Source organism: Mustela nigripes, chromosome 14 (assembly GCF_022355385.1).
Source record: "Mustela nigripes isolate SB6536 chromosome 14, MUSNIG.SB6536, whole genome shotgun sequence".
Taxonomy (NCBI): Eukaryota; Metazoa; Chordata; class Mammalia; order Carnivora; family Mustelidae; genus Mustela; species Mustela nigripes.
In genome coordinates, this window is record NC_081570.1 from 85,689,996 (window position 1) to 85,706,560 (window position 16,565).

The following is a 16,565-nucleotide window of genomic DNA, read 5'->3' on the forward strand; positions in this document are numbered from 1 at the left end:
AGGGCTTTTGAGACGACCCACTCCCTGCAGCGCTTCAGCGAAGACTACCTAAAGAGATTCTTTTGTGTTAATTTCCCCCCGTGTTCTAGTGGCCCTCTCCGGTGTCGCCTGTTCCGCCGGTCTCGCTCCCTCGCCCCCCTCCTGAGCCGAAGCAATGTAGATGTTAGGCATTTTGCGCCCGCAGTGGTGGCCCCACTGAGAGGACGTGGGGGGATCGGATGGGAACGTTTCCCCCCGTGAGAACAAAGCACAAATGATACAAAAGTCAGTGTGTGTAGAGGAAATCGGTACATGTTCTTTGGAGCGGGGAGGTAGCGCTTCTTTTAAAACTTTATCATTTTTTAAATAAAGATGAAGATCCGTCAGTGGTGGAGGGAATGCGGAGTGCTTGAAAGATTTGCTAATAGGAGGCTGGGCCGGAGATCTGAGGTATTAAGAGAGTGTGTGTGTGTGTGTGTGTGTGTGTGCGCGCTCGCGCGCTCAAGAGTTTAGGAGAACGTGGGTGAGGGCGAGAGAGAGACGGAGACGAAAAATCTAGGAAGGCTTAGTGGGTGCAGAAAAGGGGGCGCCGGCGCATCCTTGCCAGTGAAGCCGAAAGAGCGCCCTTCCCGACATCCACTCCCTACTCCACCGTTTCATTCATAAGTTTCTGGTCTGGAGGCCCCGCCCGGCTCCCCTGGGCCCAGAGCCCCGTTTCCTGTACAGCAATTGGAGGACGGCAACAAAGCCTTAGCAACCGGCTCCTAGTGACCCGCGGGGCGCCTGGTAACTGGGGCGCGGGGCCCGCACCGAGAAAGGAGCGGGGCTGTCCCTTTAAGGGATGGCCGCAGAGCCGTGAAAGTGGAGGGGGCTGAGGGAGGGCGGGGAGGAAGGTCTGAGGGCGGACCTAGGGGGAGGAGGAGGAGGAAGAGTTGCTGCTGAAAGGAGGTGGCGAAGGAGGAGCCGGAGCAGCTGCTGCCAGCCGGCGGGCACCAGAGTCCTGCCCGCTGTCGCACGAGTAGCCACGGGCGCGATCGGGGCCAGACGTCTCCTCCTCCATGATCACTTTGGGAGCGGGGGGAAGACTTTGCCCGGCTGTGAGAGCTGGTCTGCGTTTCCCTGGCGCCGCGGCGGCGGAGCAGCGGCAGGAGCCGGGTCCGAATCGGAGCGGCCACAGCCTGGGGCGTGTGCGCCCCGCGCGGAGCGGGCTCGGGTTCCCCACGGAATGTCCCCGGGGCGCCCCGCGCGCTGACCCCCCAGCCGCCTCCGCCTTCGGCGCCTGCTGCCTCTCTCGGGCGGGCTCGGTGTTCGGGACTGCAAGCTTCCCGGCTCCTGGGCAGTGGGGAAGCCCCCGGGGGCGGGTGACCTCAGCTGGCCACGACCTAGTCCTCCCCCGTGCGTATCTCGCTTAAGATGGCAGCGGAGTCAGGGGAACTAATCGGGGCTTGCGAGTTCATGAAAGGTGAGCAGCAGCCGCCCCGCATCCTCCAACCCTCCCTCGCCCCCAACTCTTCACTTCTACCCCTACGTCCCAACCGCTGTCTCCGGCTTTCCCCGGGCCCCTGGTGTCCTGCAGCCGCTGCACGCGCTCTCGTCCCCTCTCTGTACTACCTTCTCCCCGAGGACCCCCTGCTTCCGGCTTCTCTGTCTTTCTTGCGTCCCTGGTTCCCTCTGCAGCTCCCTCGGATGGCCTTCCCGCCCGGTAATGGGACAGCGCCGGTTTCGGTCCGGCTTCTGCACACAGCAGCCCGTGGGGATCCTGCTCCGGTTGATTTTTTCCGTCTCCTTTATCCTGCTCTTGATCCCTCGGTTTTCGGGACACCCCCCCAGTCACACCTCCCTGTCTCTTCCTCCCTTCCTCTTCTTGAAGTCTTCAGAGCTGCAGGCTCGCCTCTCTTCCCCTTCCGCAGCTGCTGAGGTCTGGAGATGTCTGAGCCAAACTTGCATCTCCAGTTCTACGGGTACCCCCAGCTTCTGTCCGCTCCTGCTGGCCTGAAACTGGGGAGATGTGGGAACTCTGCCCCCACCCCCAGCCCCTAGCTGAGTGTCTCATTTGGGTCCCCTTCTCACCTCTCTGTTGTGCTCTTGGGTCTCTGGGTTTCTGGGAGAGATCAGGTTTCTGCAAGAATTCCACGTGTTACTGGGGTCTTTAAATAATGGGTAGCAGTTATTATTTTGATCTTTCGTGTATTATCACCACTCTCCACGTTCAGCTGCCCTACTTCTCATATGTTTTCTCCCGTCTTTTAAACTTGTCTTTCAGATCGATTATATTTTGCTACTTTAAGGAATAGACCAAAAAGCACTGTAAATACCCACTATTTCTCCATCGATGAGGAGCTGGTCTATGAAAAGTAAGTTTCTATTTTTTTTTTTTTCTCAATCTTTTAGCCTGTTGGCTCTTTGGTGAGGGAACCCTATGCACCTTTATGGCAGTTTTAGTCACGCCCCCCCCCCCCCCCCCCCAAGTGGTGTAAGTCACAATACCATTTTTTAAAGACTCAGGTGCTTGGGGAGAGGTGCAGGCAAAGTTAACGTAATGTGAACCTGTCACCACCCCACTCCTTTTAAACCTTTGTATTAGCTCTTCTTGCCACCACCACAAATTGCAACTTTCTGTTACCTAACACTCCCCAGAGTAGGACCAGGGAGACTCTCGGTCCTTGCTAGCCACTGTAATTGGCCTGTGAATCAGCCAGGGAGTATTTATGGGGCACCCACAGAGTACAGGGAAGTGTGTGTGTTAGGAGCACTTCAGCTTTCCAGTTCACAAGGCTTCTGTTGTCTCGCAGGATGTTTTTGTTTCTGCAGCTCGTTTTTGGAAAGTGGGACATGTTTGGCTGGAGGTAGCTGTACCCACGTCTTATCTATGAGTAAGGTTTTACCTGTGTGAGAAATTATTGGGTGATTTTCTTTGGGTGCCCCCAAGCTTCAGAGTATTACTTTCTTTGTCTTTGAGGAAGTGGTATGGGAGTGCTGATTTACTTTCTTCGGTTACTTTGCCTCTGTGGGATTAGGATTTGAGAGTGTAAAATAAGAATAGGGAACTGTTTTCTGTGAAAAGCAATTAATTTACAGGGAAAGGATTATCTTAGTACTTTTAAGGGCAGTAAAAATTTAATTAAAGAGAGATAAACCTCCACTCAATAAAAGCAACAGATAATAAAGAATAGGAAGGCTGAACTGACTTGAGTGTGTTCTCCTTAAAAGAGCTGGTGTTGCAGAGTAGTCCAATATATTTTAACTTAAACATTTTAATTTGACTTTTGTTGTTTAACCAAACATGCAATTACCTGAACAGAGTTTAATGAACCATAGTGAGCTTCCTCGGACTTGTCACCTTAAAAGGGATTTTGGCTGATCTGCCTAAGGATTTATAGGTACCACCCAGGCATTTGAGGAGTGAAAGTATTCTCCACTTTTAGGAGCATTATCTTTTATTTGAGGGCAAACCATCTTTAACTGTCCCTTCACCATAGGGATTCTTGAAACTGGGGTCTTGGGGAATTTCTCCTAGTGGTGCTGGAGGCAGGATGCTTCTTGAATGGCTGAAGGCTGAAGTGGGAATGAAAGAGCCCTTTGCTGCTGCTTATGAATGCCCAGAGTTGCGGCTGCAATGAGGTCTAAATCCGTGGTGTCAGATTACAGCTCTGCCCCTAGACAGAATGGAGGACTGCCGGGCCGGGCCTGCTCCCTGACCCGGGGTACCTGGATGACATCACTGCTGTTTATTGAGTGTGCACTCTGTTGTTGGCAATGTGCATTGTTGTGGCTTTGTTTTCATGAGGTTAGGGTTTGGGGACCTCTTGTGCGTCTGAGGGTAGGGACTGTGGATGTGTCACGGTGTTCCATTCTGTAGTGACTGACATGCCGGAGGCAGTTAATATATCACGGAACAAGCTTCTGTTGTTGAGGTCTGAGTTACCTCTTTAGGGATGGCTAAGTGGTAGATCTAGCAGGAATTGGCCTTTAACCACTAAACACAGTTGCTGAATGGTTTTTTGATTGTGGTATTGAGCATATGTGAGGAACTGTTTTTGTGTATTTTAGGATAGGGTGACAAATCCCATTCCTCCTACATTTATTCTACTGTATTTCTGGTGTCTTATAAAGAAAGACTCGCTGGAGAGACCATCCCATTTCTATTATAAGTTTCGATGTCTTCTGAAACTATGATGAGGACTCCAGTATGGGCAGAGCATACATTTCTCTTGGTTTGGACTTGCCCAGCTGCCTTGCCACAGCAGTGGCCATGGTTCTGATTAGCCGTGATTCCATCTTTTTTGTGACCCCCCCCCCCAACATATTACTCATGGCTAGGTGCTGGAGAGTATGGCGATGATGAATGCACATAGGACCTTTGAGGAGCCACAAGCCTATAGGGAGAATGACAGTAGTGCAGTGAGCAGTACAGATAGAGAACTGTCTTCAGGTTAACATAGGCCCTGTGCTAAGAGGAGTTCCCAGGCAGGTGGAATCACATTTGGTTGAAGTGTTTAGAAAAGGGCTTCCTGGAGGACTTACAGTTGGCTTGAAGGATGGACAGAGTTTTATCAGGAGAGATCCCAGAAACAAGAAAGCAAGGATGAGAAAGGAGGCTCCAGAGTGGGGTCAGGGACTAGTAAGTCCCCCAGTTTACCTGGTATGTATTCAGGTCCCATGGGGGTGTGCATTACGAAGTTGAAAAGTTAGCAGGGTGTAGACTGAATGGCGGGGTGGGGATCTGCCGTTTCATTGGAAGCCTTTGGACTCCTGCATGGTTTTGGGGAAGTCCATGGTATGACCAGAATGGAGCTAATGGCAAGTAATAGCAAACATTTACTGAGTGTTTAAATGTATGCTAGGTGCTGTTCTAGGTGTCCCACAACTTTTTGTTTTCACAACAATTCCATGATGCCGGCGCTGTTATCATCCTTAGTGTGCAGAGATGATGAGAGTTAGGGTACAGAGAGTTTAGGTAACTTACCCAAGGTCACAGAATGAAGACGTAGCAGAGCTGGAATTGAAAACCAGACCCTCTGGTTCTGAAATACGTATATCTTCTCTCAAAAAGTTAATATTATAGTATCATCTAAGATGGGTTAGTGGAAGTAGAAGCCCACTTAGAAAAATTCTAGAATGTTCAAGGGGAAGAAATAAAGGCCTAGAGTAGGATTGGTGGCAGTGGTGGTAGAAAGAAGAGCTCTGAATCCATGTGACTGGCAACAGATTAGGTGGGTGAGTTGGGGGTTGCTGAGGCAAAAGAGGAGGCAAAGAAGTCCTTAAGACTACCTCGGTCCCAGGGAGCCTGCCGGGGCCATTCACTGAGCAAGAAGTAGTGTGGAAGAATTGGGATTAATAGGGACATCAGGCATTCCATTTTGATCATGTTGAATTTAAGGAATTTAAGGGTTATTACATAGACTTGACGTTCTTAAATTTGGGGAGTTTTCCCCAAAGAGTTGATAAAACTGCGAGAATGGTGTGATTTGGGGGAAGACAGAGGAGATGTCAAAGTCTGTATTTCACAGGCAAGGCTAGGAAGAGAGGAGCAAGGGAAGAGGAAATAGAGAAAGAGGTGGACAAACGGTGGAGAGAGAGAAGAAAAGAAAGAGGGGCAGAGGCCTGGGAATTCATCTTGGCAGCACTGCTGCTTTGGGAAGGGTAGGGCTTCTACAAAGCCCCTGGAAGCATGTATAGTAACCTGTGTTCTCTCTGTGGAGGATGTCCTGTGGGGAGAAAAGTCTTGACCGTCAAATCATACTGTACACCTCTCCAGGGAAAGGAGTGTGTTTATATACATTATTACACAGGCCTTATACAGCCTTATAACTGTGTACTTACTCACTGAACATATAAATGAAATGCCACCTCTCTGGCTAAATTATCACCTTGGAAATGCAACTATTATTTTTGAATCAGGAAGTAGACTCTAAATATTAGGCTGTCGGTCCCCTGGACGCAGCTGTGTTTTGCACAGGTGGTTAGTTAGTTCTAAGAGGAATGATAGCACTCCATGATTGTAATGGCAACCTTCTGAGAAGCCGGTAGAGAAGATTTAACAGAGTAGCACCATGAGGTGAGGTGATTTATTAGAAATGAAAGTCTGACTTTTCTGTGTGATTTTAATACAGAATTTATCACCTTAATATAAAGGCTTGAGCAGTTTTAGTAAAATATGGTTGGTAAGAAAGCCATACATTTATCCTTGGGTTACGATTTCACAGATCAGGATTAAAATTAGAGTATAGGCTAACACACCCGTGGGACAAAAATAGCCCAATAAAAAGGGAGCCTTTCAAAGATTTATCTGTATTTGATTAAGCTACAAATAACACGCAGCTCTCCAGAAAGGCTAATTCTTTGGGTTTTGGAATGGGGCCCTGTAATCCAAATAGAGGCTTACTTTTTATAACTTGGCTCACATATTTTTGGCTCAAAAGTTAGCGAGATGAAATATGTTAATTGTTGTAACCTTTGTATGCCCCTCCTGACTATGATGATGGGAACAGGGTTGGATGTTAACACATGGAAAGCGAGTTTGCTGTGAAGGATCGTGTAGAGGGTCTGCATTTCCAGCCTTGTCCACTTTTATCTTTCCTCTCACTATGTTTGCAAAGGAAAGGTATTGAGAATGCAGGAGAGAACTTTTCATGGACATACTCTGGGGACTGAATATTAAGCAGTTTCTGAAGTGACTTGAAGCATTTCGCCCACTGTTTTAGTATGGAAGAATGAGCAGCCTCTAATGAGGACTAATTAGCTCAATTGAAGATTTAAATAATTTAAAATGTTCAGTTTTCATTTAAACTCTATTAAGGCACCCTGATATTAATGCAGCCAGGGATTCTTGGGTAAATAATGTATAGAAGAATGATTTCTTTTATAGTCTATAGAAGAGGTATGAGTCAGAATGTGGATTAGGACATCTTTGAGAGAAATACAGAAAAACTTCCCTTGCCTGGAAATATTTGTGGGAATGGAGTGAGAAGGAACTCTTTTTATTTTTGATTTTTGTTTTCAATTTAGTATGTGGCAGGGGTGCCTGGGTGGCACAGTCCTTTGGGTGACTGTCTCTTGGTTTTGGCTTGTGTTGTGATCTCAGGGTCATGAGATCAAGCCCCTTTTCAATTCTGTGCTGAGAGAGGAGGTGGGTGGAATTTCTCTTTCTCCCTCTGCCTCTGCCCCTCCTGCTCGTGCTCTCTCTCTCTCTAAAATAAATAAATCCAAGATATTTCAAATAATATGGCAAGTAGGTTAATTTAATGGAAAGGCTAATGCTTTTTATGGACATGCTCAAATATATGATCTTATAGCATCTTAGGGCCATCATTTGGTGCCCCAGCTCTCATTATCAGTTGCTATGATAGTGAAAGAAGAGGAGATATAGTTGAATTTTGGAATAAAAAGCAAATCATAACAATAGCTTACATTTATAGTCCCGTGCCAGGTAGTGTTCTTGTGCTCTGTATGCATTCACTCAGGCTTCAGAAGAACCCTAGGTGCCATTATTATGACCATTTTAGAGATGAGGAAGCTGAGGCTCAGAGGTCACTGAGCTATAGTTAAGTTGTTGAGCTGGGATTTAGGCTGTGGGTAATTGGCCCTGGAGTTCATGATCTTAGGCTTCTAGCAAGCTCCCAGTTGTCTTGAGCTGGAGGCTGGTGGGAAGGGTGCAGAAGGGCTTCGCCCCTCCCTGGCAGGCCTGGCCCTTCTAACTTGAGCGGCGATGGCTTTGGTTAGAAGTGAGCAGCTGACAGTGTGAGCATCGCCTTTATGTCTAGGCCGTATCTAGGAATATGTGCTGGTAATGAAAATGATTTTTCCACTTCCACTTTTGTGGGTGTAATTTTGCTTCCCCCCCCCTTTCAGTGGACTAAATAAATTAATAAATAAATTGAATTAATTATCATTCCATATTAATAAGATGGATGAAAACAAAAGAAGCCCAGCTTCTGAAAACTTCTTTTGCAGGCTGTCTAGTGAAATGTTGTTGGTTCTTAACTGTTGTAAGATATAATCGTTTCTACATAGAATTCTCCTAAAAACTCAGAAAGAAAACTCTAGCTTTAAAAGATGACGTGTTTACCCTTTTCTTCTCCCTTTCTCCTTTCTTCCATCCTAATTTTGCAAAAATAACCCAGCAGTGTTCAGTGCTACTTTTCTTCTCCTCTATTTTGAACATGTAAGTTTTAGGTGTGTATGTATGTGTATGTGTATATATAACCACCAAGAGTACCACATAGTATATGTGATGAGGAAATGCACATTTCTGTGTATACATGAACCAGCCAGTTCTCAATTCAGTGGCATACTAGAATCAAATTTTACTTTCTAGGTATTGATTTAATTGAATACTTGCTGTGCACTGATGGTGCAATCTGTTGGGCGGCCAACTCGGTTTCAGCTCAGGTCGTGATTTCAGGGTCATGGGGTTGAGTCCCGAGTCAGGCCTCCCACTCAGTGTGGAGTCTGCTTGAGTTTTTCTCTCCTTCTGCCCCTCTCCCCTGAGTGTGTGTTCTCTCTAGAATAAATAAATAAATCATTAAAAACATACTTGCTGTTTTGACTTATTAGACCTTCATAGTGGGTAGTCTATCTCTAATCTTCATAAGGACAAATTATGATTCAGTTCTTTCAGTTTGCTTGAGATGAGCCTGACAAAAACACAAAATTTAACTAAGGTGCTACAGACTCAGTTAAAACTCAGTGCGGTCTTGATCAGGCGGCCTGACAGAGGGATCCAAATGGCTGTCGGAGTGTCCAATGGGGAGCTGCCTGCCGTCCAAGTTCTTTCTATGCCAAATCACCATGGGGCGGCTTCATTATTTTGTTTGAAGTAGATTCCTAAGGCATCAGATGTTCTCATTTGTAAGTTCATAAACACATTCCAAAGCCCGAAGCAAATGACTTTTACTTACCCACAGCTTTAATACACCTTTGTGCCTAAAAGAAAAGGAAAAGAAAAAAGACCCTTGACGCATTTTCATAGGAAGTGAAAAAAAAGAAACTTAAAACTTAGAAATGGTTGGAAATTGCTGGAGAAGGAACCACCATTTAGGTGAGCTAGCTTTCAGTGTGGAGTTCTGGGCTAAAGCTTTGGGGGTACACAAATACATAAGGCAGTGAATACAAACATAGTGAAGGGCAAAATATGGCAAAAGCTGCAAAGGTATTTTTTAGGAATCCAAGAGACATGGAGATTATTACCACCCAGGGTGATAACTTCCTAGAGGGGTTTGAACTGGCTTTTGAAGGGCACAGAAGAGCAAAGAGTGTATTTTACCATCTCTGTGAGGACATGTACTACCTGTTTTTGTTTACCATTATATATATCCCTACAACCCAGCACGGTGCCTGATGCATAGCTGGTGCTCAAGAAATTTTAGCTGAATGAATGAATGAGCAGAAGAGGAAGGAAAGAAAGTAGAGATTCCAGTGTTTGGAGTTAGCAAGATTCTCTTAGGTGAGGCAAAATGTTTGAATGCATAGAGGTCCCCGGTGAGGTTGGACACATAGTTGGAGACTACATGGTAGAAAACCATTTGGACCTCTGTTGTGCGGGTTTATCAGTGGCAGAGAGCTCTGGTTTAGGCTGGGAAGTGGGGTCTGGTTAGGCTGTGGGAGGACTGAATTACGGTTGTAGCAGTGGGAACAGAAAGGCCAGAGGGAGAACAGGGGGAAGAAGCTAGAAGGGATGGATTGACTGTATTTGGGATTGACCAGGTCAGGGAGGGGGGTGGTGAGGAATTGAATATGTATGTTTAAGATTTCTGGTCTGGATGACTGGGACGAAGAGATACATTATAGTAGGCAATTATGTAAATCAGAGAAAGGTTTGCCTTTTTAGTGCTTGGTTTTGTTTTGGGAATAGGGAAAGGAAGTAAAAGGGGGGTTTACAATGAAAGTAAAAGGAGGAATCTTTGTCTTTTGTGATCTTTAAGGAGAAAACAGACAATGCTTGCTCAGGAGTTTTAGATATTTACTTGTTTAAAAACTGAGAAGGTGGATGGGACAGTGATCTAAAGTTCCTTTCTGACTCCCTGATTTGAACTGGGCTTTCTAAGCTACGTGTCAAATTCATTGTTTCTTTAAAAACAAAAAAACTTTTTTTGAGCTTTACTTTGAATTTACCTAAGAAAAAAAAACCTTGAATTTTGGGGGATCTGGGTGACTCAGTGAGTTAAAGCCTTTGCTTTCGGCTCAGGTCATGATCGCAGGGTCCTGGGATCGAGTCCTGTATCGGGTTCTCTGCTCAGCAGGGAGCCTGCTTCCTTTCCTCTCTCTCTGCCTGTCTCTGCCTACTTGTGGTCTCTCTCTGTCAAATAAATAAATAAAATCTTAAAAAAAAACCAACAAAAAACTTGAATTTTGTTAATCCTCTAAGTACTTCCAGGACCACAAAGAATCAGATGTTGAATGAGAACCATCAAAATATCACCTTATCTATTGAAAGTATGTACTGTTTATTTCTGGTTCTGACAACTTGGAAACATCTGGTGAATGATCACAGTTCTTTGTAATTGACAGTGAGTTCCTTTATAAGAAATAGTGTGTGTGAATTATAGTTTTTGAATAAAATGTTTTTTTTTAAAAGATTTTATTTATTTGAGAGAGAGAGAGAGAGAGAGAATGAGCAGTGGGAAGGGCAGAGGGAGAGAGAGAAAGAGAGAAACAGACTCCCTGATGATGTAGGGCTCCATGACAGGACCCCAGGATCATGACCTGAGCCAAAGGCAGAGGCTCAACCAACTAAGAGCCCCTGAATAAAATGTTTCATGTATTAATCTATACACTTTAATATTTTGGTCTTAAAGCTGTTCACATCCTATTGATGAAGAATTTGCTGGTTTGGACTTGTTCTTTGGTTATAAAATTTAATTTTGTTTTGGAGAACCAGGAAAGATGGTTTATTTCACATTTGTTCTCCTTGGTGGGTATGTTCTAGTAATGCATTTATCTGGTTGTGTTTGGGAATGTGGCATTCCAGGGAGGCAGCTCTTACGAGTCAGTTGGGAAATCACATCTTGGAATATGAAAACAGTTTTATAATTTGTGGAACTTTTCTAAGGTGAATCTGTATTTCCGCCTTCTTGAAGAGTTTACTGCTTATGATTTACCTTTTGTTTTTCTGTAATACTCAGACTCTATTACTATAAGTTCATTGGTTGTACAGTTTCACTGTAATTCAGGGATGGTTTTAGCTGCTTCTAAGGAATGAAGGGCTCTCGGTTTATGTAGCAGATGGTGCCTGTTTGCTAAACATCTTATCTTTTAGTGGTTTTAATTTATTCAGTCAGTTTTTATTGATAGCTAACTACTAGGAGTACAGTACATTTTAGGTGCTGCTTACTATTGGGTTAGCTATTGACATTACTATCAGTGTAGCCACCCCTAATCACTTCCTCCTCTCTATGGTCTTATGAGTTTAATATACTATGGACGTAGAAACCAGACATCATATTTTATTGGCCTTTGGTACAAAGTAAGACTAAATAGACCCTGTGTGAGAATGGAACTTTCTTATAAACATGGCTAAAGGGCGTGGATTTTGGGGCACCTGTGTGGCTCAGTTGGTTAAGCATCTACCTTTGGCCCAGGTCATGATCCTACGGTTCTGGGATCTAGCCCCACATTGGGCTCTCTGCTCAGCAGGGAATCGTCGTCTTCTCCCTCTTTCTCGGTGCTCTCTCCCCATCTCTCAAATAAATAAATAAATAAATAAAATCTTAAAAAAAAAAAAAGGCATGGATTTTGTGGCAGGCTTTAGAAGAAACAGTATGACTTTGTTTATTGGCTCACTTAAAATTCTCATTTTTATTCCAGATTGGGATTTCTGAATTGGGGATCCTTGAATAACTGATTTATTTATTCATTCATTTTTTTTCTCCCTCCCTCCCTCTCTCCTTCGTTCCTTCGTTACTCCTCCCTCCGTATCCTCCCCTTTCTCCCTCCCTCCCTTTCTTTCTTTCTTTGCCTGCCTGCCTGCCAGTGAGAGGGGGAGAAGGGGGGAGGGGCAGAGGGAAAGGGAGAGAGAGAATCTCAAGCAGGCTCCATGCTTGGTGCAGAGTTGGACATGGGGCTCGATCTCACGACCCGGAGATCATGACCTGAGCTGAAATCAAGAGTCAGCTTCCTCACTGACTGAGCCACCCAGGTGCCCCAAATAACTGATTTCTTACTGTATACATTTCTCTTTCTTTTAAGAGGGCATGGTATTGATACAGCATTTACATTAGTCTTGGTAGTCAGTTATTGATTCTCTGCAGCTGGATTAATCTGAAATGTTAAAGACTTTTTTCCCCCCTAAATATGAGATAAAAAGGTTTTAAAAAGGCCTCTTCTAGGAAGCTGTGAAGGATGGGCTTGTAAAAGAGTGCCTTTCCTGTTCTGATAGCCCCTAACCGACTTTGCACCTGTTTCACAAGCCCCAAGCAGATTGGCTGCCACTCTAGAAAACCCCGAAAATAAAGGCTTAGGATGATTTTAATATGGCAAAACTCTCAGAACTGAAGGGGCTGCTAGAACAAAAGGAATTGGGGCGATGTATAGTCAGGATGAATCTTTTCAGACTGGGGGTTACTTCTGGAGCAGGCCACCTGGGGAGCTAGCCGGTGGTAAAGATACAGGCTGAAGCGGGGTGATGGGGCTGGACTCTAGACCTTTCCCGGCAGCAGAGAGGTGGGCCATCCTTCTGTTCTCCTTCCCCTTTACTGCCTTTATGTCTTAGGTCATTTTTGTTAATTTTGTCCAGTTAGTTTTATTATGTGACCATCGATAAACAAAATGTAATACCCGATATCTCTCCCCACATTAATCTGGTGTATGGCTTAGAAGGATTAAATGGAAACAGGCAGGGTTTTTGCAGATGAACCAACCACATCTCAGTCGTTCATTCCTTACTCAGTCATCTCTGTGTCAGGTGCTAGGGATGTAACATGACAGTGAGCACATTCAAACCCAGCTCCAGGTTCCTGGAGCTTCTATGGTCCAGTGGGCAATAGGGAGGATATTGGTCCAATATTCAGACATAGGATTATTTGTAAGTACTCTGAAGGAGAGATCTAAGAAGCACATAACAATGGAGCCTGGCCTGTGGGGGTGGGGTGGGAGCGTAGGGGGATATGTGAAGTGGGGTGAGGCCCGAGGTGGGTGTGGGATCAGGGAAGAAGTCTCTGAGGAAGTGTGAGTAGAGCTGACACCTAAAGGGTAGGTAAAAGTTAATTAGGCCTGGGAGGGTGAATGTGCTAACGGCCTGAGGCAGGGACTAAAAGAAATAGCTTGGCTGGAGCTTACTAGTATTAAAACCAGGAAGATGAAGCCCCGAAGAGAGAGAGAGAGAGGTAGGGGCTGCACCAGCCTGGGCCTCACAGGCAAGTATGAAGGTTTTGCTTTTAATTTCAAGTGTTTAGAGGGGTAATATGATCTTCACTGGGTTTTAGAGTAATTGTTTTCCTTTCCTTAAAAAAAAAAGATTTTATTTATTTATTATTTGGGAGAGAGAGAGAGATTGAGAGAATGAATAGGAGGAGGGGCAGAGAGAGAAGCAGACTCCTTGCACATTTGGTCTTAAAGAGTGGAGAGCCCGACGTGGGCCTCGATCCCAGGACCCTGGAATCATGACCTGAGCCGAGGCAGACACTTAACCGACTGAGGTGTCGAGGCACCCAATTATTTTCCTTTTCAAGGCCTTCGTTGCTTTATGAAATATGAGGAGGGTACAGGGCATCAGTCATCATTCTGTCTTCTATCAAAGCTGTGCGTATGCTGTTTGCGTAGTCCTCTCTCCCTCAGTATCTGCCATTGAATAGAGTTAACTTATACTGCTTGAGAATGTTTCTGTGGGAGTGAATTTTAATTTTGCCAGTGCATTCCTGAAGAAATCTCCTATTGTTTTTATTACTGTGAGCCTCAGAGGGGGGTTTTCATTAATTGACTTTCTCCAAAGAGGGAAGTCACAGAACGGGAGACTCTGATGCTGGAAGCTTCCTTGATACCATCTAGTCTGTTGTTTGGCTTTAGGGCAAAGTGGCAACACTAACCTATTTTACAGCAGCAGCAAGGCCTTGTTCCTTGCCCCAGGGAGGGAAGGTACTAAGCAGAGAAAACTTTATCATATTTCCGGTGTTGTGGACTTTCCTAAAAACCCAGAATAATGTACCAAAGACCAGGAGTCAGAGTTGATACTGGCATTCTCCCCTTCCTTTACGATCTCAACAAATGTCAAACTTTATGCAGGCAAATAAATGGTAATGAGATCAAACTTGCTACCTTATGAAGCCACTTTGTGGTCTGTGGGTTTGTTTCCCAGCTGTGCAGAAAGCCCAGTGAATTTCAGGGAGGAAACTGAGGTTCTTCCCCTTCTTTGAGAAGATATTCTGAAGGAAATGTACCCAGACTCAACATACAGGGAGGGTGGAATGCATCCATTAGGGCCTGTAGCCCTTGGGAAACATGTGAACTGTTGAGTGGGTTTGACCAATATGTGTAACTATAGAGTCATAGACTCTTTTTTCTTTTTTAAATATTTTATTTATTTATTTTTGGAGAGAGAGTGCAAGTGAGAAAGAACATGAGCAGAGGGGAAGGGAGGGACAGAGGGAGAGGGAAAGGAGAGGGAAAAGCAGACTCCCTGATAGCAGCCTGACAGGGGACTTGATCCCAGGACTCTGGGATTATGACCTGAGCAGAAGGCAGATGCTTAACCAACTGAGCCACCCAGATGCCCTAGAATCTTAGATTCTTTTGACTCTAGTATATATGCATACACACACACACACACACACACACACACACAAACACACACAGAGTATATATTATATCTAATAGCCTATAATGTATATAATAGCTAGAAAGCTGGTATATGATATGATATGATATGATATGATATGATATGATAAAAGATTTGGAAAGAACTTTAGAAGCCTTAATTCAGCAGCTTCATCTGAGATGAGGATGTGGAATCCCATAAGGCACCAGCCCAGAGACACTGAGTGATCAAGTTGGGATTTGAACTCCTTGCTTCCCAGTGGTCTTTAGTTTTCTGTCAGACTCTATATGACTGACATGGAGCTAGGGAGTTTCTCTGATGTGCCATCTCTCTTCCCTGGAAGTCAATGTCAGTGTGTGGTTTGTTATGCTATAAGGGCTTGAATGTAAGCCTTGAGTTATAAGGGCTTCGCAGTGTACTTTGATCTTAGATTAGTGTTTGCTGAGTAGTTGAAGCCTTTTTGAAATTTGATTATTATGAGTTTCAGCCATATTAAGAACTTCATCATCCCACTGGAGGGGTGTGGATAATATTCCAGTTATAGAGGAAATAATAGGTGGTGCGTAGAGCCTACGGGTTGCACTGATTAATGCCACCAAAATTTTATACATATTCACACATATATAAAATCTCACTGTACTTTGGAGGTACTTACTGTATATAATCTCATATAATCTCACTGTACTTATGCTACTCAGCATTTATCACACTGTGATAATGTTTATTTGTCTTTTCATTAGTTGGTGAGCTCCTTTGAAGTAGGGAATAGCAGTCTGCAGGCTTTCAGTAAATATTTGAGTGAGTGAGTGAATGAATAGACAAAAACTGTCAGCAGTGCTGGTAAAAAATTGAAGAGTTGGTATGCCTTACAATAATCTTATGGAATTTTTCCATCCTATTTATAAAGAAGTTAAACAGTTTTTTTGTGGGGGCACTTGGGGGCACCTGGATGAGCATCTGACTCTTGGTTTTGGCTCAGATCATGATCTTAGGGTTGTGAGATCGAGCCCCATGTCGGGCTCCACATTCAGTGTGGAGTGTCTGCTCAAGATGATCTCTCCCTCTCCCTCCCCTCTTACCCCTCTCCCAAATAAATAAAATTAAATTTTTTTTTTTTTTGCATTGTCAGCACTCTGATGAATATACTAATTTACAGTGCCTGACCCAGAGTAGGTGGTCATAAACTTTGTGGAATGAATGAGTGCTGCTTGGATCATGGTTTATCTTTTTGCTGAGGAGTTGAAAATTTTTAGATGAATCTTTTGATACATAGAATAAGATACGATAGTGCTTAAGGAACAGTTTTTCTGAGAATGTACCCACTTAAATTAGAGTTTGTTTGTAAAACCAAACACAAAATAATGATATGTCATACACTTCATAAGTCTATGAGAAGAGTTAGACATTTTGGGTATAACCAAAGGTCTTCTAGGCCCAATTTATATTTTACTTCACATCTGTAGGACCAGCACTATGGATGTTAGGTGACCCTGTGGGTATTGGGTGACCCTGTGGGCAATGGATGACCCTGGTAAACGATTGCTCTGATCTTGGGCTCCCATTTCTTTTTTCTTCCCAGAAGGAGATGATTCTCCCTTCCCTACTTGCAAGACTCCACAATTCTTTGAACTTCTTTCCTTTTGAAACAGGAAAGAATTTGATTTTAGCTATTTATACTTGACAAATAAAAGACAGATTGACTGATTTTTACTGAATAATTCATGAGTTTCATTCTGGTTCTTGACCCATAATTTGCCAACCTACAAGGGAAAATTTACAAATAGATAAGAGATTAATTTGTTGGTTTGTTCCTTCATTGCTTTGGAGGGGAAGCTGA

General features: G+C 44.3%; 1 protein-coding gene across 5 annotated transcripts in view; it reads left to right on the forward strand.

Moving 5' to 3' along the window:
* Window positions 1–887: 887 nt before the first annotated feature.
* The window catches only part of CDC14A (cell division cycle 14A), a 174,543-nt gene continuing 158,865 nt past the window's right edge, over window positions 888–16,565 (forward strand). For 3 of the 5 annotated variants that reach the window (XM_059375514.1, XM_059375513.1, XM_059375511.1), the window contains exons 1-2: window positions 889–1,441; window positions 2,243–2,333. In XM_059375514.1, coding sequence (XP_059231497.1) covers window positions 1,393–1,441; window positions 2,243–2,333 — 140 coding nt within the window. In that variant the 5' untranslated portion in view covers window positions 889–1,392. Of the gene's footprint in view, window positions 1,442–2,242; window positions 2,334–16,565 lie in introns of all 5 variants that reach the window. The other 2 variants (XM_059375515.1, XM_059375512.1) reach the window with 2 other exon arrangements.